This window comes from Suillus clintonianus, assembly GCF_016758775.1.
Source record: "Suillus clintonianus strain FC179 chromosome Unknown DEU56scaffold_130, whole genome shotgun sequence".
Lineage (NCBI taxonomy): Eukaryota > Fungi > Basidiomycota > Agaricomycetes > Boletales > Suillaceae > Suillus > Suillus clintonianus.
Window position 1 is genome coordinate 15416 of NW_024539354.1, and position 20321 is coordinate 35736.

The 20321-nt window shown below is 49.4% G+C and overlaps 7 protein-coding genes across 7 annotated transcripts; 3 read left to right on the forward strand and 4 right to left on the reverse strand.

The window, feature by feature from the left end:
- The first annotated feature begins 9 nt into the window (after positions 1–9).
- On the forward strand, positions 10–1026 carry DEU56DRAFT_835086 (uncharacterized protein). The gene is made up of 2 exons (XM_041354737.1): positions 10–352; positions 414–1026. The coding sequence occupies exons 1-2, from the start codon at positions 64–66 to the stop codon at positions 995–997; spliced, it is 873 nt and encodes a 290-aa protein (XP_041202698.1). The 5' UTR covers positions 10–63; the 3' UTR covers positions 998–1026.
- Positions 1027–1622: 596 nt separating this feature from the next.
- Positions 1623–7407, forward strand: DEU56DRAFT_918331 (uncharacterized protein; the record flags this gene model as incomplete). The annotated part of the gene is made up of 31 exons (XM_041358101.1): positions 1623–1699; positions 1752–2370; positions 2511–2611; positions 2661–3264; positions 3553–3686; positions 3739–3752; positions 3809–3868; positions 3927–3967; positions 4023–4058; positions 4105–4138; positions 4193–4207; positions 4261–4337; positions 4389–4437; positions 4495–4586; positions 4634–4648; positions 4706–4809; positions 4890–5177; positions 5235–5304; positions 5367–5416; positions 5477–5514; positions 5579–5596; positions 5647–5669; positions 5716–5740; positions 5794–5915; positions 5963–6004; positions 6063–6143; positions 6196–6460; positions 6511–6801; positions 6859–6923; positions 6982–7106; positions 7155–7407. The coding sequence occupies 31 exons, from the start codon at positions 1623–1625 to the stop codon at positions 7405–7407; spliced, it is 3828 nt and encodes a 1275-aa protein (XP_041202699.1).
- DEU56DRAFT_111771 (carbon-nitrogen hydrolase) lies at positions 7145–8816 on the reverse strand. The gene is made up of 5 exons (XM_041344605.1): positions 8675–8816; positions 8562–8611; positions 8450–8502; positions 7641–8369; positions 7145–7587 (listed from the first exon to the last, which is right to left on the reverse strand). Exons 1-5 carry the CDS (start codon positions 8720–8722, stop codon positions 7460–7462), a joined length of 1008 nt encoding a protein of 335 aa, XP_041202700.1. The 5' UTR covers positions 8723–8816; the 3' UTR covers positions 7145–7459.
- Positions 8817–9957: 1141 nt separating this feature from the next.
- DEU56DRAFT_111789 (FYRN-domain-containing protein) lies at positions 9958–11985 on the reverse strand. The gene is made up of 4 exons (XM_041344606.1): positions 11552–11985; positions 11428–11498; positions 10467–11372; positions 9958–10416 (listed from the first exon to the last, which is right to left on the reverse strand). The coding sequence occupies exons 1-4, from the start codon at positions 11729–11731 to the stop codon at positions 10098–10100; spliced, it is 1476 nt and encodes a 491-aa protein (XP_041202701.1). The 5' UTR covers positions 11732–11985; the 3' UTR covers positions 9958–10097.
- A 797-nt stretch (positions 11986–12782) lies between these two features.
- Positions 12783–14646, reverse strand: DEU56DRAFT_835137 (uncharacterized protein). Its single transcript, XM_041354738.1, has 8 exons — positions 14364–14646; positions 14285–14310; positions 14184–14226; positions 14051–14135; positions 13902–13992; positions 13711–13845; positions 13249–13664; positions 12783–13190 (listed from the first exon to the last, which is right to left on the reverse strand). Exons 1-8 carry the CDS (start codon positions 14392–14394, stop codon positions 12950–12952), a joined length of 1068 nt encoding a protein of 355 aa, XP_041202702.1. The 5' UTR covers positions 14395–14646; the 3' UTR covers positions 12783–12949.
- DEU56DRAFT_835141 (tRNA methyltransferase complex subunit Cpd1) lies at positions 14630–16737 on the forward strand. Its single transcript, XM_041354739.1, has 8 exons — positions 14630–14875; positions 14937–15090; positions 15153–15423; positions 15756–15858; positions 15910–16007; positions 16069–16127; positions 16183–16273; positions 16330–16737. The coding sequence occupies exons 2-8, from the start codon at positions 15037–15039 to the stop codon at positions 16719–16721; spliced, it is 1068 nt and encodes a 355-aa protein (XP_041202703.1). The 5' UTR covers positions 14630–14875; positions 14937–15036; the 3' UTR covers positions 16722–16737.
- Positions 16738–20299, reverse strand: DEU56DRAFT_835143 (Rad4-domain-containing protein). The gene is made up of 11 exons (XM_041354740.1): positions 20063–20299; positions 19880–20006; positions 19105–19822; positions 18713–19050; positions 18572–18663; positions 18183–18516; positions 18049–18130; positions 17936–17991; positions 17801–17887; positions 17541–17741; positions 16738–17483 (listed from the first exon to the last, which is right to left on the reverse strand). The coding sequence occupies exons 1-11, from the start codon at positions 20239–20241 to the stop codon at positions 16809–16811; spliced, it is 2889 nt and encodes a 962-aa protein (XP_041202704.1). The 5' UTR covers positions 20242–20299; the 3' UTR covers positions 16738–16808.
- Positions 20300–20321: the final 22 nt, after the last annotated feature.

The window sequence follows — 20321 nt, forward strand, 5'->3', positions numbered from 1 at the left end:
TGCGGAGCCTGTAGCAGGTGACACGGAATGATGATGTCATTTATTTTTTCTTGAGCGTACAGGATGACGCCAATTAGGGGTTACACCAAACAGTTCGTCCTTGTCGTCATGCAATGCCGACCCTTGCGGGTATTTGCTGCGAGAGGCTCCATCTTGGAGCGGTCCGCATTGACAAGATTCCACGCCCGCTCCTCAATTGAACAACTACATGTCAACAACGCTAACGTCCTTCGTCATCACTACATCATCGATTCACCGTATATAAAGTCCCAGAAACGCACTATCTCTCATCTTCTTAACCACAACACACAATCAATAATGTCTTTCGATCAAGAAAACCAAGGTTCACGTCGTACGTTGTTTTAAATTGTTTACAAATCCTAGACAGACTTATCATCTTCATGCTGCAACAGGGAACTTCAACGACGACGCAAACTACGACTCCCCAAGCGGCGATCAACGCACCGTCCCCGGGGGTGACACCACACTCTCTGGTTCCCACGGAGGCAGCGGCAGCGGCCAAGCTGGTGGCTACACAGGAAGCGAACGCCGCGCTGGTAGGCAAGGCCAGCAGGGTTTAGATGAAGGCGATGAGTACTGCGACACGGACCCTGGAATGGCTGGTAATCGCGGCGCTCAGGACGTGAATATCCCTGGAGTTGGTGGCGAAAATGACAGTGCCTATGGCCAGAGCATTGGTGGCGATGGCCGTAGTCGCGGGTACGAGCGCGACACTGATGAATATGATGATTCTGGCATTGGGAGTGGTCAAGGTCAGGGCACCGGTCGTGGTCCAACGGGCAAATTGTCTTCCATGAGTTCCAAATTGATGGGTTGGTCTTTCTTCATCTGGATTCGCAATTATACTCATCTTAGTGTTCAGGCGGAATGGAGAAGATGGCTGGAAAACTTTCTCATGACCCCGAACGCGAGGCCAAGGGCGAGCAGCGCAAGGTACGTCGTGATTTATTGTTGTTCAGGATGGGATGGCTTATGATTTCGTAGACCGGCCTCTAGGCTACCCCAGATGGACATTGTACCTATATTTGTACCAGGAGCGTGTTTAATCGGGGGAAGGTTTGGATATATCATATCGTACCTATACATGGGTAGCAAAATCACAAAAAAAAACTTCTTGGGATACATCCTGCCTGCCTGTAAATAGTGATGTGTTATACTCTCGAGCTGAATCCCACTGGACTCTATTGTACCACAACAAATCTCCTCGTTGGCATGATCGATCCAGATACTTAAGGTCGTGCGTAGAAAGCGGCATCACAAGCGCTTGTGACTCAGTGGTTACCATTCCAAGCCACCTATTGCTTCCTGCACTTGCGCGGAGATCAGAGTATCGTCAAAACGACAAGTAAATACTCACTATCGCTCTGAAAGATATCCACATACCGTCCATCAGACAAATCATCGCAAATCAGCCGCCGGTGGTGTTCTGTCGCACGTGTTCAAATCAGTAGCCGCTTTCTTGCCCCGTATGCTTACCACTTTCAGTCCTGAGCCGGCGAGCCGCTATCGATGGACTCGAGCGTGCGGCGTAGCGCAGGTGGCCAAATATAGCACTTACAACAGAGCCAATACCTAGTGGGCCTGATAAGTTGATGATAACAATGAAATCGCTCACTCTATACGATATTCCCTCCCAATTGCCTGGAAGCTACTGGTCTCCAAATACATCGAAGCCCAGGTCAGCGTGCTTGTCTTGAGTGTAGACATGACTTCCCTACCTCTTGCGCCAGGTTCGTCTTAAGCTACAAGGAGCTACCTTTTGAAACTGTCTGGGTCGAGTACCCAGACATTGCGACTGTTCTGAAGGGTCTTGGCGTACCGCCTAAAAAGAGATCCGACGGTTCAGAAATGTATACCGTCCCTGTACTCAGCGACCCCAACACTGGCGCTCTGATCGACGAATCCCTCGAGATCGCAGCATATCTCGAGAAAACTTATCCCGCAAAGCCCGTCTTCCCGCACGGCTCCGAGATGCTCATTCGTGTATTCGACTCTTCATATCTCGACGATGCGCACCCCATCGTGAGGCTGATATTTGTGCGTGTTGCAGAGATTCTGAACCCCGTGAGCGCGGAGTTTTTCCGTCGGACGCGCTCAGAGAGGTTACAACTTCCGTGGGACGAGTTTTCACCTGAGGGTCCGAAACGCGATGGTGATTGGACATATTTGGAGCAGGGTTTCAATAAAGGAGAAGCGTTATGGGCGAAGAGTGGTCGGGAGTGGGTTATGGGAGGTACGTTCTCGTATGCGGACATCATCGTGGCAAGTCGGCTGTTTTGGTACAAGCGCGTCCTGAAAGAGGAAGAGTGGGCTCGGATCAGCTCTTGGAATGGTGGGAGGTGGGCAAAGGTGCTGGTTAAGGTTTCTCAGGAATGTCATCTCGCGTGATATACCGGTAACCTGAGATACCCACTTTGACTTTGAAGCTTTGTAATGACCGCCAAAGGTTTAAATACCAGAATCACATATTGATCACATACCAAGTGCAGCTAGGTGCAGCTGCTGACAATGCAGCCCATCATCCTATACGACATACCAAGCAAGCTTCCCAAGAAGAGATGGGCGCCCAACCCATCAAAGACGAGGTGCCGTGACATGATGTTGTAACGCCTGATGCCGCCGACTCACATACGGGTTAGATTCTGTCTGGGCCATAAAGGCCTTCCACATGAAATTATCTGGGTGGAGTCCCGTAATATTGCTGTGACCATGAAAGGCATTGGCGCATCTCCAACAGCTGGAGAAAGATACACCTTGCCAGTTATTAAAGACCCCAACACTGGCGCAGTGATCTCTGACTCCCACGCAATTGCCAAATACCTCGATGAGACCTACTCCGACAAGCCGCTGATACCTCGTGGGGCACACGTCCTCGTACAGACCTTCGAGACCCTGTTTATCAACACAGTCTTGGCACCGTTCTCAAGACTCCTTATGACCAGAACTCTCGAGATACAAAATGATGAGAGCCGTGAATTTTTCATCAAATCGCGGTTAAAGATGTTCAGAGAAACACGCTGGGAAGATGTGGCTCCCGCAGGAAAGACACAGCAAATGTGGGCTGGGTTCAAGAAGGGCCTTGATGTGGTGGATGGGTGGTATTTAAAGAGCGGAGGAAGGTGGATTATGGGAGATATATTCTCATTCGCAGACATTGTCGTGGTTTCTTGGGTAGCTTGGTGGGGCGCTGTTTTGAACGAACAAGAACACCGGGAGATCTATGCCTTGCATGGTGGAAGATGGGTACGTCGTTTGGCGGATGTAAATTCCGAGTGCAACACAGACCTAGGCTACTTTGGGGAACACAACCGTTCCTTCTTATGATTTTCATGGATTTGCTAGCTATAGCGCTTAGGAGGTAGTTGTGTCAAATGTCGATGTTGTTCAGAACTCCGAGTCCAGACGGCGAAGGCACAAACAAGGACAAGCTAATTATTACGCACGTGACCGCGTTGCCGCGCACTAAATCGAACGCGTCCCTGCTCTGAACCGTTGTATCTTCGGTACGAGCTGAGGCAAGAACCAACATAGGGGACTTATCATATTCTAGGCATCAAAGAATATTCCATACCTCTAGGCGCCCTTCAAAATATGGCAGCGAATGATACCGAGCTGCAACAAAGGGCCGCGGAAAAGGAAGCAGAGAAGGCGACAAATTGTGCTAGGTTCGTTAGTTATATGCTTGGATCGTGTCTTGTTTTCTGACATATTGCGCAGAATCTTGACCGAAAGTGAATATCCAGTTAAAGCCATAGTCTGGAGGTGAACTGACACAACCAATGATCAGCTTTTGGTCATGCAGGGTACAAGGGGAAGCAGAAGGAAATCGTCGAGGCAGCTATTTCTGGTGCGTTATGGCACAATCTTGCTGAAAATCTGCGCCAACATAATGGTTCACCACACAGGATTCGATGTTTTTGTATTAGCACCGACGGGAATGGGCAAGGTATTTGCCAATGAATACAATCAGATCGCCTATTACCTATCGCAACAATTTACAGAGCCTGTGCTTTCAGATTCCAGCAATCGCAGATAAGGTATGCTTTTGGCACCCTTGCTTGACAGGAGCTGATTTCATTGTAGTTTGGTATCTCCATCATAGTTTCACCACTATTGGGTCCGTCAAACGTGCCAATAAAGGTTGGTTTAATGAGCTGACCCATCAACCCAGCCCTGATGAAAAACCGTACGTTGGGTGCCCGTTCCTCTTTCCATCCGAGGCTGGACTGGATTTTGCAGAAGTATCGAGTCTGCGCCGCAAAGGACTCCCCGCGATTTCTTGGACATCGGACACACCACCGAGTGAACGAGATCAAGTACTATGACTGCTCTTCTACACTTTGAGTTTTCTGACACGCGGAGCATAGATCATCGAGGACCTCGAATCAGGGAAACCGAAAACCCGTCTTCTATATAGTGAGCTTGTTTTACGTGAGAAAGCATATGAAGCGAGCTAATCACAATTTCGAGCAGCCACACCTGAAAAACTTTGCACGCGTGAAATGACGCGTCTCCTTGAAGTTGTTTATGCCGAGGGCGAACTCAACAGGTTGGTTGTGGACGAGGTAAGAACTATCCGTGGAAAATGTGATATCTTCTCATTCATTGATAGGCGCACTGCATATCTGTGGGCATCGTATCGCTGCTCGCTTTCAGGACCTACTAACATCAACCACGTCCGTAGGAGTGGGGTCACGATTTCCGTGAAGAATATCGCAAGTTAGGTTCTTTCCGGGAACGATTCCATGGAGTGCCCATTATGGCACTCACAGCAACTGCTACTCCGAGGTATGTCCGTCATACTGCAGGCATCATTCCCTGCTTCATTATGACCTTTCTATCCGGTTCTTATGTTGTTATGGCTCCAGCGTTCAAGCAGACATTATACGCAACCTCAGGATGTCGGAAGAGAGACTATTTACCGCCTTGCATCCGTTTAATCGCGCTAACTTATTCTATGACATCAAATACACCGCGGCGCTAGACTCCCTATCTCGTATGTCAGCCGTACACGATTTCGTAATGACCCTACACCGTCGTCGGGCCCGACCGAGCTCCGGGATCATTTACTGTCGTGCCCGTCGGACGTGCGATGATCTGTCGGCCTTTCTGAGAGGAAAAGGAATCAGTGCCAGGCCATATCATCGCGGAATTAGGTGCGTTCCCTAGGCAAGTTATGAAACGACATTCTTGATGAGGTAACGGGGTAAAAGTTCACGTACACTGGATAAGACGTTGAACGAGTGGGAAGCAGGTGGAAACGGTGATGGTGGTGTTGACGTGGTGTGTGTTTTCCATATCCTTCAATGGTCCCTTCTAGTACGCTTACTTGATTTATAACTTAGGTATGCGCAACCATTGCTTTCGGGATGGGGATCGATAAAAGCGATGTCCGGTTAGCTTTCTTTTCTGGTGGAATTTGGGTTCTCTTTTGATGCTGACGCTGGCGACCAAGGTATATCATTCACTACGACCTTCCGAAGAGCTTTGAAGGTACGTATCTTTCATCAGCTATTGTGAAGAGCGACCTTTGACCAGCAACACGTATCATGTTCAGGGTATTATCAAGAGACAGGTACAATTATTTTCATTCGCCAGCGTAGTTCTGACTGGGTTTTCAAATAGGGCGAGCAGGCCGTGATGGCTGCGTGAGTTTGTCTCTTGTGTCACCTTCTCTTGCTTATTTCCATTTAGCCTTCCAAATGCGTCCTCTATTACTGTGAGTCGGCATGCATGCTAACGAACACAATTAGTGCTTGACGCAACTTACAGCTCGCGAAGACGCCTTTCGCCTCCGCAAATTAGTATCCGATAGCCATGCTAAGAGAGAACGCGCAGCAAATACCATGTACGGTCCTCAACCTAGCCAAAGGTCCATCGACAGTTTCAGTGCAGTCAGTGACTTTTCCTTGGCCCGCGTCAGAAAACTGACGCACTCCAGTTGATTGGATTTGCGGAAAATGCAACTATGTGCCGACACGTGGTCGGTCTCTTCCTGATCACTAGCTAGCTTGGTTTCATCTAATCTGAATCATTCCAAGTCCATCTGCAAGTACTTTGGTGAAAAAATAGACGCTAGCGACAGGGAGGTCGTCAAGAGCTACTGTGATAATATGTGTGATGTGCGTCTTCTCCGTTCACTTCTTCGTGCAAAATGTGATAAAGCGACCTCAGGTGTGCAAATACCCTGATAAAGCTCTACGCAAAAAACAGAATCTCTCCTCGGAGGACCGCGTTGCTGCACTGTCACACTCACGCTCCTTTAACACAGATGCATTCGAAGACGACGCCGGGGAATCATATCCAGCGCCTCAAATGCCTCCTCCCGGTCAGCGCAATGCTGGACAGACGGCCAACGGCGTGTTAAAAAGGGCCAATGCTGGTCCTGCAGGTCCTTCCACGAAGAAGGCAAAGCTACAGCCACTGCCACCTTTATTAAGTGAGCAATACGCGTTCCAATGTTAAGGAGTTCATCTGACACTGTGATAGTCACGAAGCCTTATAGTTCTGTCGATACCTTAAGGAAGCCATTCAAAACACCGTTCAAGGTGCTGTTCAAGCAGCCTCCACAAGAAGCGCGCATTATAGAGTCTTCGGATGCTCAGCAAACTATCCAAAAAGACGAAGACCAAACCCACGATAATGACGAGGTTGAAGTCGTCGACGTCAGCTTTGATTCAGCTTGGCAAGCTTCGCGTGAAGAGCTGCCCCAAGACGATGTTCTGGACGAGGAGCCTACAAACTTTTGGCAAGGTGGCAGTGATATCTCCGTCGATCATGGTATATCCAAACGCGAGCTGCTGATAAGAAGAAGCGCTAAAATTCAATATCTTTCAGATCCTCAAGTAGACCTACCCGAAATTGATATCGAACTGGAAGCAAGCATCTCCAAGAAGATACCCGTAAGTTTAAATCCTGCCTGCATAGCACAATACAATAATGATGTGCGATATTGGTTAGGAACCAGCAAGGATGGAGGTCTTCCGCACTATCAGACAAGCTTTACACAGAACCCTTCGCTGGGACGATAGTGATGATGGGCTATGGGTCCATTTGAGCAATGCTCCGTCCAACTCCGAAGCAAGGTACTCCTCAGATATTCACGAAGTGCCCGTTCTGACAATTATGCCTAGACATCTGATCCTAGCGGAAGCCTCTAAAGAGATAGAGTACTCTGTGCATGCAATGTCCGCCACCGAGTCAGGTTATGATCAGAGAGCAAAGGTAAAAATGCATGTGGTCAAGCTCATGGAACACAGAGAAAGTCTTTGGCCGATCGACGCGGCTCATTATGATGAGGACGAGGAGGAAGCGATCGAGATGATAGGATTGCTGAGGAATATATGCAGTCGCTGGAGAAAGCTTGGTAAAAGAAAAGCTACATGATCTTTGTCTCTTGCCTGTACGGATGTGGATATCGAACATGCTTATCGTGCTTCTATACTGCCATGTTTGCAGTCCAGACACTGACACCTTCCTCCCTTTGACCCATCATTTGCAGAAGTCGCGGTCGGCCGGACCCTCGGTGAAGGGACATGAGAACAGACGATCCTGCAAATCTATTCCCTGAACAAAAATGATTTACCCAAGCTGAAGCCACAAGCCTCTAACACACTCACCACCTTCATCTCCAAACCGGTTACAAACAACAACTAGCAGTTCGTTGGGAACTTTGCGTTCCCCTGGTTTCTCGTCGCTCTCATTTGATGCCTTCTGGATGGTCGCCCACAATGGGTTCAAACGCATCGCCCAGTATTTCATAACTTCCCAACTTGGCTCCATCTCATCTGTGTCTTGGTTATGCTCCGGCGTCGTGTGACCAGCAGAACCAGTCTCTGATTCTTCTCCATCTTCATCAGGATGCAACCACGCATTCAGGAGTATTAAAAGCCGCGTGCCCGATCTTATGCAGTGTCGCGCAAGTTCATATGGACCTTCCTCGAGCGACTCCCACACAGCAGGGTCCTGCACATTAAGGTCATTGCAGATCGCAAGCGTAGTTGGGCCCAGTGGATGCGGTAGCGTCATCGTCGAAAACCCAGATCCAGGAACAGCCCATGGGAGATCAAGTTTATAGAGGTTGGTCTTGCGATAGGCTCCAACGCGCTCCCCTGTGGGATTATACATGACCGCACTGTTTGCACCGATGCGTGGCTGCTGGAACGATAAGCTGGCGCTATCATCTCCGAGTGGAAGGGCATGTTCATGTGGTTCGAGCTTCTCAGGATACCCAGCGGCCACAAAACATTCAAGGGAGCGTGCTAGCTCCGCGCAAAAAGTGGATGTGGGCCCGGTATGCGGGTGTTCGAGATATGGGGTGATAGCAGCTGTATCCGGAAACACATAGCCTGGATGAGGGCCGCCGGTCGCGGATGTGCATGTTCAGAAACCCTCGGGCAGTAATAATGAAGTACAATGACCGACTCACCGGAGAAAATCATCTCTGGGAAGCACAGGAGATCGATAGATCTGGGCTTCAACCTAACAAAAGTCCGTGAGGTCACCCTCTTAGTTCTAACGTAGTGCGTGAGGTCGCATACCCCTTGCATAATTCTCGAGCCTTGGCGATGTTGGCTTGCACCTGGCCGAGCTTGTAATGATGTTATTCAATTATGGCTGCGGTATTTATCCCCGAGGAAATGGACACACTGACCTTCGGAGCGAACTGCACGACCGCCACACGCAGTTGCGCAGGCATCATGATTTCATGAGGCTGGTGGAGAAGGTGTTACTATCGTGACCCCTTCAGCGCTGCGATCAAACACAAATACCAAGTTGGTATCGGCGTCAAAATTCATATGGCAGGCAGTGCCAATATTAATCGCAAACGTACACAGTACGAAAGATAGGAGTAGGGAATAATATATGGTAACAATTTTTCTACTTTCGTTCAGCCACGACGTCCATGCACAGAATCTCAATTGAATATTGGCCCCACATACTACCCCATTGCCAGCACATTCCTCGCACGGCAGGAGTCCCCACAGGGGCCCGTAAATCGGTCTTCTAACCGCCAACCCGAGGGCTCGCAGTCAGGAAGCCGTGATTCCACTCTTACGTTGGCTTACTCTCGCCCGTCAGGGTCATCTAGTCAACGAGAATAAGCCTCATGTCATCCCAGAGACCCATCACCTTTTCCCCCAGAGCTAGGAGTCCACAAAGCGGGGAGCTCTGGAGGAGAGGCGGTGGGCTGTCAACGATCAAGAAGTCGACCACGCAAGCTGAATGTTACTTTTTGGTATCGGAGACGGAATATCTGCAAAAATGGGACCATCCAACAACAAAAAGTGAGAAATAGGATGCCAAGAAAACCACGATGATGCGAGAAGCGGGAAATCAATAACACAGCGTTCAACATAGAATAAAGCCAAAAGAAGTATAATATAATGGACTCCACTTGCATAGTAGATGTAGGCGAATAGATCACTAATCACGGGACCGCAATGAAGGACCACTGGCAGGGACCTCATCTCGGGATCCCGGACGCGAATGAGGCTCCTCTCTTGTGGCCGAGGGGGCGGGATACGCATTCATTATGCTTGCGAATGTTGCAGGGACAGGCAATGGGGCTGGCGCATTGGCACCGGCAAGATATGGTGACTGCTGTTGTTGTGGGGGAGGTGTTGCCTGGGAGGTGGGTGTCACGTTTGGTGGTGAAGGATTTGCGAGCTGACGGGTGTTATGTGAATGAGAGATGCTCTGCCGCCTGTCTTCGATATCTCTATGTGAAGGAGGGCGGTACTCGTGGATACTTAAAGTGTCGGCGGATTGAGGTGGGGGAAGGACGATGGTCGTGAAAGGCTGCGATTGTAGATGTGGGGGAGGGTGTGTGTATGAATGAATATCTTCAGCGTGACCATCGGCGACGCTAGATTGGTCTTCTGGAAGTGCAGGAACGACGGCCGCGTGTCTACCGCCTAAAGGTCTGTGTTATATCGTGTCACAATTCAGAAAGAAGGATGAGAGGAGAAAGAAAAAGAGCGGCCAGCATGCACGATAGTACAACCCGCGGTACCCGCTGGTCCGCCTCCCATTCCAACGATTGCAATTACTACACCGGCCATAGGAATGATGACTCACCCTCCCTCAACGAAGTTTTGCCATACATAATCGCGCAGGCGATCGGCATTTGGAAGCTCCTGGATCAAGTGCTTGATTGTGTTCTGTCCTAGCCCAAAGAAGTCGGGCCCCGAGACAGAATTCGAGTGCTGGCGATTGCGAATGGTATTGGCTTGCTTCACAATCGTAGACCATGCACCAGTGGCGGTGCCTGCGATTTGAGGACGATCTGGGACATCAGATGCGACGATCTTGAACTTGGGTCCATCCCCGCCATCGAGGATTGAGCAAGTGTATATAGCGTCTGTGGTTGGATCCATCGTCGAAGAATATTTTCTGGAAGGATAATGATTGAGAGCATTACTTTGATTCAGATGAGTGCTCACCGTGTCACTTCATACCCAACAGGGAAGATGTACCGCTCCGTGTGAAAATGTTCTCGCATGCACACCTCTCCAAGTTGGTTCACTGTCATGATGCCGACAGTGAGCGGCAGTAATGGACGTCCCTGTTTATCACGTGGAACAGTAGGGATGCTGTAGCTCTTTGTTGTGACAGTATGGGCTTTCAGACGTTTAGGCTTAGCGTGGCGCTGAACTTCGGTTGCACGAGACGATGGCGTGGGTGCAGGGGGAAGCCCCATGTGGGGAGGTAACGAAGGAGAGGGACCAACAAGTGGAGGCGTATTTCCAGGGACAGGAACTAAGGCAGGATGCTGTCCGCCACCGTTGGCACTAAAGCGCACCGGATCATAATGAGTAGGCTGCTCATCATGAGGAGATAACAATGGAGATAGTGATGATTGGGAGCGTGGCGCATTGCTTGAAGGGACAGGATCATTGGGTGAAGGGCGTACAGGAGGCTTAAGGCGAAGACGAGCCCCTTTGGCGGACACAAGAACAGGGGCTCCTCCTTCCAGGGGAGCAGGACCCACGCCCATAGCGGGCTGCCCAGGGGGCAGCTGGCCCATGGCCTCTTTGCCTTTGACAGCTGCGCGAGGTCGCTTTGGTTGGCGGCGGGCTTCACGAGCCTCCTCCTCAGCACGGTCTCGATGTTCATCTTCTGCGCGCTTGCGAGCCAACGGGCCGATATGCCGCGAGGTAAGTAGTGGATCAACCTCATGATCGTCGGTTTCTTCTTCTGCCACTGCCTGACGGAGGTTTGATCCAAAAAACGAACGAGCTTTCAGGGTTGAGAGGGAGCGAGGATAAGCACTGGATGGCGGATAAGGAACACCCGAGACGTTCGGCTCAGAGTGTGTTTCAAGCTCACGAATGCGGTCGAGCATCTTGCTGGAGTGGAGAGTCAGACCAATATATGAAATATCGATATTGCAGTTACACGCACTCCCGTTCTTCCCGAAGTTTCATATTACGTTCCCCAGAGAGCCTCAACTCGTGCTGCGACTCTTTATGTTTCTAAGGCGATTTTGTTAGTGAAATAGACGTAAACGATGATGAAGGATGCTCACGTCCTCCAACTCAAAATATTTCCGTTTCAGTTTTCGATATTTCTCGACGACTTCCTGATGATCTCTTGGAGGTGCTGGTGGTAACTGCTGGGAGACTGACAACGACGGTGGTGGTGGTGGACCCATGACGACATCAGCGGGCGGGCCCATCGTTGTGGACGATGAGCGACGGCGAGACATAGAATTTGTGTGAAAAGTAGAAGAGAGACCCGCACAAGAAGCGCGCAAAGGTAAAATCCAACCAAGCTCAAACACGACTACACAGCCTAGGACTTGGAACGTCAAAACTGTAGCAACATTGACGGCAGAATTGAGACTTCGAACTCTCTCCTTATCTCCGGTAGTTCCAACTGATTTTCAAGGGTCCACCCTATTTTCTTTTCCAGGTTTTGCGCTGAAAAATTGGGAGAGCACAACAGAATTTGGTGTTTTTTCTCTTGATACTTTGCCACGGCGAATCTGCCACGGCGTTGAGTCTGCCACATCATTTCACCATCCTATTGCTCCCGGAAACCTTGAGCCACGCCACTACCACCTTCCTTTTTTCTATTTCTGGTAGTCACTTTTTGGCTGAACCGAGCAGAACTAAGTGATGGACCGTCATAAACATGCCGTCCAGTATTAGCTTCGACTCTCACAGCAACGGCTTCTGTAGTCGTCACCGTCATCCAATCTTCAGCTTTTTCTCCTGCAAAATCCAAATTCAAAAGCCAAAATCATGGACGTCATGTGAGACGAGGTGAGACGTTGTGAGAGGGGGCGTAAAAATAGCACTCCTGCTCGAGCCCTGTGCCTGTGCCTACCACCACTGGAGACCAAGAGAGTTGCCTAAATTTATTTGAGATCACATAGGCCGTCCATATTTCAACCATCGGCAGGCAACCCGTAGTATTGATCATGATTCTGCACGGCCCCTGCTTAAAAAAGAAAACCAGTAAACGATACGATCAGGATTCTGTATTCCTGCGAACCTGATCTTCAGAATCCCTTCCACGCACGTGAATCATCAGCACTGATCTGGCCCAAAGTGAAGGCCGCACGGGACGCCGTTCAGGCGCTCTGTGAGCGCAAGATAAACGCCAGGAAGGCTGTGAATGACATATCCATATCACTCGGTTTCAAGCGTTAGAAGCGCTGCCAGCACATGTCCGTGTTACGGTATACAATGTACATACCTGCAATAAGAAATAGCGGGATTCAGGTATTTATGACAGCGAAGGCTCCGCGAGAATGAGTTATGAACTCCAAATTGGACCACACTAAAACGTATTCAAATGATACACCATGAGAGCAACGAACACAGCAAAGGTAAGTGAAAGCGTACTACAGAGGAATGAGAAGGGGAACATGGTATCGAGACAATGGTCAGACAATGGATACATGGTATAGGTTCTAAAATCATGCTTTTGAAGCTGGACGAAGTATCAGTAAAATTCCATCCGAGTGTCCAGAGAAAATAGCGTCAACGGGAATTTCCTGATCAAAGGTGGACGATGACGTTGAAGACGGTGGCCGTGAGCGGGAAGACGTCCCAGGCGACGACTGGGAGGCATAACGTGGGTTTGACGGCATTCGGCAGTTGATTCTTGCGTCTCCGAATCGGCGCCGTGATAGCGGCGTATCTTGCTCATTTTCACCCCTTGAATACAGTTTAATAAAATGAGAACGAGATACGGGCGGGAAAATCCGAGAAATACCTTGAATCTCTGCCAGCAAGTAACAGCGCGAATTTACCAAAACCGAAGCCGCCGTCGCTCGGTTGTCCTCGATCGTTGACGCCCCATGATTTAATGACATCGATCCAGCTGCGTACATTATGTTCTGTGCGACTAGTGACAAAGTCGAAGAAACTCCGACCCAAAATCTTCGTGGTTGAGAGGAGAAGATCGTTGGAACAGTAGAGCACCGTGCAATGAATTGAGAACCGGTCGAGGATGAGTGCTGATCTTGGGGACTGAGTGGGTAGGTGATTAAAACTGATTATTGCTGGTTTTTTGCTTCGGCTGCGGTCTGATGACGCATCACTAGTGTCCATATCTGTGGAAGGGCATGTAGCCGGTGACGAGAGGTCGGGTATATTACTGGACGACATCGGTGACGGGTCGCCCCACCGCTAGTCATTTTTAGACAAGCATTGGTGAATAAAGTATGATGCTTACCCTTAGTTCGAAGTTCTTCGCAGAAGGTGTGACGACCTCAACTTCTTGCGCAGTAGATGCATTTTGGAGCGCCTTTCCGCCTGGTGTGGCAAATGATACGCTGCCTACCACAACGTTGTGCACGACGGTCCGAGACTGAACCGAAATTATAAATCAAACTCGTCAGATGAAGGATCGAGACTACCACTCACAACCGCACAAAGAATGTATCCTTTGAAGGGATCTTTATGCTTTAATCGGAGGTATGCGAGAGCAGCGGCTTTGTCTTCGCGGACGGTATCACTAATCGATGCAAAATTTGGTCATCCATCGGCAAGCGAAATATTATCCGCGAACGTACTAGTGCATCTGCTTTACTTGAGGGAACTCGTCTGGATGTACAAGCTCCAAAGCAGGGCGGCCTATTAACTCGCGGGGTTCAAAGCCTACATCAACGTTAACGTCAGAAGAGCATTAAATGGGAATTGTCACACCTAGCAGGTCGGATACCGATTCAGTAAGGAACAGCCAGCGAGCCTAGACAAAAGGGCTTTGCTCGGGACCACCGACAAGAGCAGGGAATTAATTCACGTACATCCTCAGAGAAGTCTACGATGGAGACTTCGCATATCGTTGAGCTGGTGTCGTACGGTCTGAGGTAAAGAGGCACGTACTGAATGAAACGCGTGGCGTCTCTGATTCCATTGGTAGTTACGGTCGGTGGCAGGGTGCGAATTGAGTGGAGGAGTACGCTGATAGTTAAAGCAGCATAAAATACCGTCAGTTTTGACGGAGAAAAGTGAGGCTAGCGAGGGTCGGGGGTCAATAGTGCTTTTTATCTCTCTCTTTGAGAGAAGACTTAGGGTTGGAGAACCCGAGGACGCTTGAACAGAATTACCAGAGTCATAGTATTATTTTTTGGAGATTGGGGTGATTGGGTTGAGTATCATTATGTAGTGGTATTAGTTGAGTATTACTATCATTGATTCCAGAAAGGATATGCTTCCGTAATGAACTTGAAATACGCGATAGATCTGAGCAACATAAGGTAACATTACCCTCGTTCATCCGCCACCAGGTCGATTCAAACCGTGCAACGCCTGAACAACGCGGGGAGGTCCTAGTGGGAATCGGAGTCGCCCAGGACTAAGTAGAAGCGGAATCCAAGTCTAGTGCCCCCCTTGCTGTCAGTTTGTGCCTTGAGCATTTAATTTCATGATCGTGGGTTCACCAGATCTCTCACACAGGTAACAGCCCACTCAATCTCGACCCGGCCCAAGTTTGTAGTCACCTTGTCATTGGTTCAGAACTTCGGTTGTGCTCTTCTTCGTGAGCCAAAAATCTTAGATGTGGTCCACAGCTCGAGACGTCGCCGCAGGCGACCTCGTTATCATCTGGCAGGCACGTTGTTCACCCCTTGTGGTTTTGGGGTAGCTCACATGCCTGCAATTGATTTATGTCAGACTCGAGAACTCATTCAACCTTTACTCATCACTCCAGGGAAAGACCTTAACTCCAGGTTTGGATACTACCGGCATGCAGACCTAGTTGGAATTCCCTACGGGTCCAAAGTCGGATCTCGCAATGGTAAAGGATTCATCCATATCCTTCGACCCACTCCAGAGCTTTGGACGATGGCACTTCCCCATCGTACTCAGATCTTGTATCTTGCCGATATCGCGTTTATCACCTCATGGCTTGACATCAAACGCGGAAGCATTGTCATCGAAGCTGGTAAGCGTCAAAAATTGGACTTATAGCGGAAAACGCTGCTCTTTTGTTTGGCTATCATCCACGATGCTGCACCACTTTTTTAGGTTGGTCACAACGAAAAAAGACACGTGGATCATCGTTCTAGTCTTCATTCATCATTTGTGCACTACGCCGCGTTGATGTGGCCTCTCGCGATTGATGAGCAGATTAACAACGTGGCTCAGATTGAAACTCATTCTGCCTATCTCTTTTTATGATCATATCGCTTTCATTGCCTTTCCCTAAATGCCTGTGCCAATCGGAAAATTGACCTCCGTGGGGTGAACCCTTAATTCACTACGTACATCACACAGGTACAGGCTCGGGATCGTTCTCTCACTCCGTTGCAAGGTCGATAGGGTCGGTGGGACATCTTTGGTCATACGAGTTTCATGAGGCCCGTGCAAACAAGGCGAGGTATGCGGCCTTCTACTTTAAGCCATAGTAAAGAATTTAATCACATTCTAGGGAGGAGTTTTCGCTCCACGGAATGGCAGACATTGTCACCCTTACACACCGCAACGTGTGCAAGGACGGCTTCACAGTTGAAGACACGGTTGATGCAGGCATGTCTCTTCCTTATCATACAGATTTGATCGCCCGAGCTGGCTATCTATTTTTCTACAGTATTCCTGGACCTTCCGGCTCCGTGGGACGCTATCGAGCACGCCAAGAAGGCATTGAAGGTGCGCCCATTGTTCATTAGCAATCAGCGTGTTCAATTTACTCGGAAATGAAAAGAAAACCATCCCCACTCGTATATGCTGTTTTAGTCCATGCATGGAGCAAGTTCTTCGGACTGTAAGCGCCCTGAATGATTCGGGTTTCACGGGTACGTTTTATTCTATTGTTAAACGTTGCGTCCAAGTCTCACCCGTATGTTGTTAGACATCACGATGTTTGAGACGTTACTGAGGCCTCACGAGGTTCACCAAATATCACTACAGCCTTTAACCCAAGCGGTCGAGAAGCTCAAGAAATTAGAACAAAAACGTGAAGACAAACGCCAGCATCAGATCGCAAGGTCGAGTAAAAGAAAGCGGGACGATTTACCGGAAACAGACAATGACAATGTGGGAGGGAAAAGGCTCAGAACTCAAGAATCAGCGGAGGAGGATGTCGACATCCGCGATATCCCGGATGCTGTGGTGGACCCTGGCCAATCTTCCAACGGACTATCACCAATTAAAATGTCTGTTTCAAAAGTGTCTCCCGACGTTCGGGGCCACACATCGTATTTAACTTTTGCTCGGCTGGTCCCTACAGCTCCTACGAATTGAGAATAAAAATCGAATAAAATTGCTGCTAATAGATTGATGACAAAAACCATAAAGCTATAAAGTACGGAGAAGTCCCTGCCGACGGATCTACTCTGCTATCGCTCTTCTAAACGCTCGTTCTAACTCAGCTTCTTCACGCAATTTAGCAGTGTTCTTCTGCGGGCGAGGCCGTAGGACTCTGCCGGGCGTCGTGGCTGAGTTTCCCTTACTGGAATTCCCATCACGTGTAGAAGCCGCATTGTCGAATCTATGATCGTCCTCTGATGCGCTATCGGTGTCTTCTCTGATCCGCTTCTTTCCATTTTTCCGCTTTACAGACGAGTTGCGCTTAGAAGGGGTATTAGTACCACTCTTCATTAGCGCCTTCACTCGCCCGCCCTTCGTTGTCCTCTCAGCGGGAGTAGAACGCGACTGACGTTCAGGCTCATCAGAACTTGAAGGGGCGATCTCCGAGGCCCGTCTCCTCAGGTCGTCTTCGGCCAGCTCGCGCATGGACTTAGGCACTGCATTACTCCGCCGAGAAGGCACTTCAGCAGATACCTCTCCCATCTGCACATCTTCGGCGAAATGAAGCGGCGAACCACGGGGATGTGTATAAGACACCGCAACACCACTATGTTCGGGTACAGCCTCGTCGATTTCGGCGCCATCGTCACCGGTGGTTGAAGAGAGTAAAGACGAGGGCAAAACGGTGTGCTGATTTTTTGGGAGATGGAACGGCTTCACCACATCGTCCGCGGTGGTGAGGAACCCTCCTGGTTGCTGGGCAGAGATCAGGTTCACGTCCAAATCACAAGTATGAATGGAAATGAAACATACTTGCTCGCCTTCATGTGCCTCAGCATTCTGCGTGTCCAACCAATGCTGCGGCGTTGCATCATCCGTATTGGATGCGTATTGCTTGCGGAGACGATCTCGAATCCGAAGCCCTTGCACGAGACGTATCCAACGCTTGTGAACTTGATCCAAACGTTTGACACGCGCTTTCTCTTCTGCATCATTTTCGGCTTCCAAAAAGGCCTGCAGACAAGATTGAGTTTAGTAAACGCAGCAGAAGATCCGTGATGCAGCAAGTTCACCTCCACTATAATAGTTTCGTTCTCCTCGGCCACAACAATTCCCTCAATTATCGGGATAGCTCTCCGATTCCTGAATTCAAAACCGGTCTGGAGAGCATGTTAGCACGCGAGTAATCGTGCAAGTGAAAGACTCACCACTGCTTCTGCATAATCAAAGCCAAGCCTTTTGGCCACTTTGGCAACACCTTTGACTGAAAATGATCGGAATTAAGTTCTGCATAGCAGCTATCGCCGATTTCATCACGTACATGGAATATGAACGCTACCCTCAGGGAGCATCGACGGAACATACAGATCAATATTCCCAAAATCGTTCTTAGGGACTTTTCCCTGTGAACACGAAGATCAGACATCTGTCAGAAGTCATTAAAATTGGACATACGTCAACGACTGGCTTTGGCATGTAAAGCTCCGTCTGAGACCTTGCGTATAGACCTTGCATGTCCTCCTGACCATCTCCACCATGGGTATCTGTTCTTGCTTTCTCAAGTGCAAGCTCCATTTCCCGCTTGCGGCCAATAGTGACAGCACGTTGCTTCACCATCTTCATGGGCTGACAGCCTTCTCGAACCACGCGCCCTTGACGCATCCAGTTTTCCGCGGTCTTCAGAGATATGACCGAAGATCGAGGATACACAGGTTCGCCCCGGAACTTGCCCAACTCGACAGGAGGATCAATAACCTCTTCACGATTGAGGTGCCGTGAGAGGGCATATCTGGACTTTCAAATTAGGATGATGCATGGAGAAGGAGGTGACATTACGCTTGTACAAAGGATGACCTTTGAATCCGGCAACTGTGGTGGGCATGCCCTCGGTAAGCTGATGGTTGTACAGTTCTGCGTCCTCGGTCTCGTCGCGTTGCTACATGATCCGTGAGATTGCATTTACAAGCATCGAAGACATGACACACCAATCTATAGGGTCTGGTCACTAGCCGTACGAGACCATCCCACCATTCTTTTCGCCTGCCTATCCCAACTCTTTGCACCTTCGCCACTTTAGCAGTATAGTCTTTGGCATACCGTGCTGTCACGTCGCGGCCGAAACCATCCTCTTCTAGGGCAACCACGTAAACCATGCGATTCTCTTGCGGTACTCCATTCCTGAACGTGTTCTCAGCGGAGGGGTCAAATACATGGCGTTTGTTGACGAAACCGCGAATAGGATCGACAGGCAGCCACCGGCCGTCTGCACGTGAAAAGACCTCTGTCCAGAATATAGGAGGGGTAGTTGTAGGGTCAAGGGCAGCTATTCAAGCACAAACTATGACTTCTGTGTCGAAGGTTGAAATATCTAACATACCTCTGGGTCTAATGGGCGTGCCCGCTCGATTTTCAGAGTGGTTTTTGGGTTTTCTGAGATAGATGACCGGCCGCGCCTTCTCTTTTCCTTTTCCTTTTCCTTTTCCTTTGGCTTGAGTTGAAGTTTCCCCAGGAGACGAGTGGCCTAGATTTGTTTCTATTGCTGCTGGAGACTGGGGATTAGTTGCCTTCGCGTCTTCGAATTCGCTGTCTTGCGATAAAACATCAGTGTCTCCGGCTCTCTGCTTCCCCTTCTGTCCAGATGGTGGACGGTTTTTGTTGGCAGGTTTGAGTTTGGGTTTTCCGACACCAGACTGCCATGGAATGCTCTGGAGACTAGTAACCAATCTAGCGGGGATGTCCAATGCTCGACACAATGCTGTGAACAACTGCGCACTTGTATCACGAGAGCCACTTTGCATCAAGGCGTGTTTCATAAGACTGTTCGGACTCCGAATACGTTCTCCGTCATCGCTTTCCTCGTCTTCAAAAATCGCGTTTCCACGTAAGGCAAGCTCACGCTCGTTCTCGTCGAAAGTCCTGTTCCTGATGTGTCCTGTAGGAAGAACGCAGAAAAATGTGCCCGTCCACCATTCCACCAAGCGGGTAACGGTGGTCTCGAATAACCGGCCTCGCTTATTCTGGTCGGGTACGCGAGATTTGTGTATTAGGGCAAAACTATTCTGAAGATGAAGCGGTGTTAAGGAGAGCAATCGAGCCTGAAAAATATCGACGATTGATTCGAGAATTTCGAGTGGGAAGAATAATCCACGCACATGAAGAAGCTCATCATTCAGCCACTTATTCCGCACTCTTGCATTTGCAAGAAGACAGACAGTGTGGACCTTGTGGGTTCCAGTCCTCAGGATGCGTTGGGCTCGTGCTGCCGCTGCCGCCGCCTTCCTGGATGGTCCGGTTATCAGCTCACAGACAAGGAAATAAAAAGAATACGAAGCAACTTAGAATCATCCTTCTTCTTCGTCCCAGAGTGTAAAGTGATTTCAATGTTCGCGCGTGGTGCTGGTCCTTCCAACTGGAGTTCTAACTCTGGGTTGGTTTCATGAATTTGCTGAGGAACGTCAACCTCCTCCCACTCAAAGTCTTCGTCACTGCTATCTCCTGATACGTCTAGCATCATGGCAAAACTTGGTTGGTGGACAAGAGCCAAACGGCATCTTCTTCCGCGAGTCACGATTAATTGGTGGTCACGGCCCCGCG

Coding starts and splice junctions, on each gene's coding strand:
- DEU56DRAFT_835086 (XM_041354737.1), top strand. CDS start 64: ATGACGCCAATTAGGGGTTACACCAAACAGTTCGTCCTTGTCGTCATG. Junction 353..413: donor AGAAAACCAAGGTTCACGTC/GTACGTTGTTTT, acceptor ATGCTGCAACAG/GGAACTTCAACGACGACGCA.
- DEU56DRAFT_111771 (XM_041344605.1), bottom strand. CDS start 8,722: ATGATGCCTGCGCAACTGCGTGTGGCGGTCGTGCAGTTCGCTCCGAAG. Junction 8,612..8,674: donor TCGTGCAGTTCGCTCCGAAG/GTCAGTGTGTCC, acceptor CATCATTACAAG/CTCGGCCAGGTGCAAGCCAA. Junction 7,588..7,640: donor CCGGTTTGGAGATGAAGGTG/GTGAGTGTGTTA, acceptor ATTTTTGTTCAG/GGAATAGATTTGCAGGATCG.
- DEU56DRAFT_111789 (XM_041344606.1), bottom strand. CDS start 11,731: ATGTCTCGCCGTCGCTCATCGTCCACAACGATGGGCCCGCCCGCTGAT. Junction 11,373..11,427: donor AAACTTCGGGAAGAACGGGA/GTGCGTGTAACT, acceptor TCTCCACTCCAG/CAAGATGCTCGACCGCATTC. Junction 10,417..10,466: donor GTTGGGTATGAAGTGACACG/GTGAGCACTCAT, acceptor TTATCCTTCCAG/AAAATATTCTTCGACGATGG.
- DEU56DRAFT_835137 (XM_041354738.1), bottom strand. CDS start 14,394: ATGGAATCAGAGACGCCACGCGTTTCATTCA. Junction 14,311..14,363: donor GACGCCACGCGTTTCATTCA/GTACGTGCCTCT, acceptor CGATATGCGAAG/TCTCCATCGTAGACTTCTCT. Junction 13,665..13,710: donor CGAAGAACTTCGAACTAAGG/GTAAGCATCATA, acceptor AAAAATGACTAG/CGGTGGGGCGACCCGTCACC.
- DEU56DRAFT_835141 (XM_041354739.1), top strand. CDS start 15,037: ATGTGGTCCACAGCTCGAGACGTCGCCGCAGGCGACCTCGTTATCATC. Junction 16,008..16,068: donor TGAAGACACGGTTGATGCAG/GCATGTCTCTTC, acceptor ATTTTTCTACAG/TATTCCTGGACCTTCCGGCT. Junction 16,274..16,329: donor GAATGATTCGGGTTTCACGG/GTACGTTTTATT, acceptor GTATGTTGTTAG/ACATCACGATGTTTGAGACG.
- DEU56DRAFT_835143 (XM_041354740.1), bottom strand. CDS start 20,241: ATGATGCTAGACGTATCAGGAGATAGCAGTGACGAAGACTTTGAGTGG. Junction 18,664..18,712: donor TGACCAGACCCTATAGATTG/GTGTGTCATGTC, acceptor CGGATCATGTAG/CAACGCGACGAGACCGAGGA. Junction 17,742..17,800: donor ACGAAACTATTATAGTGGAG/GTGAACTTGCTG, acceptor TCTTGTCTGCAG/GCCTTTTTGGAAGCCGAAAA.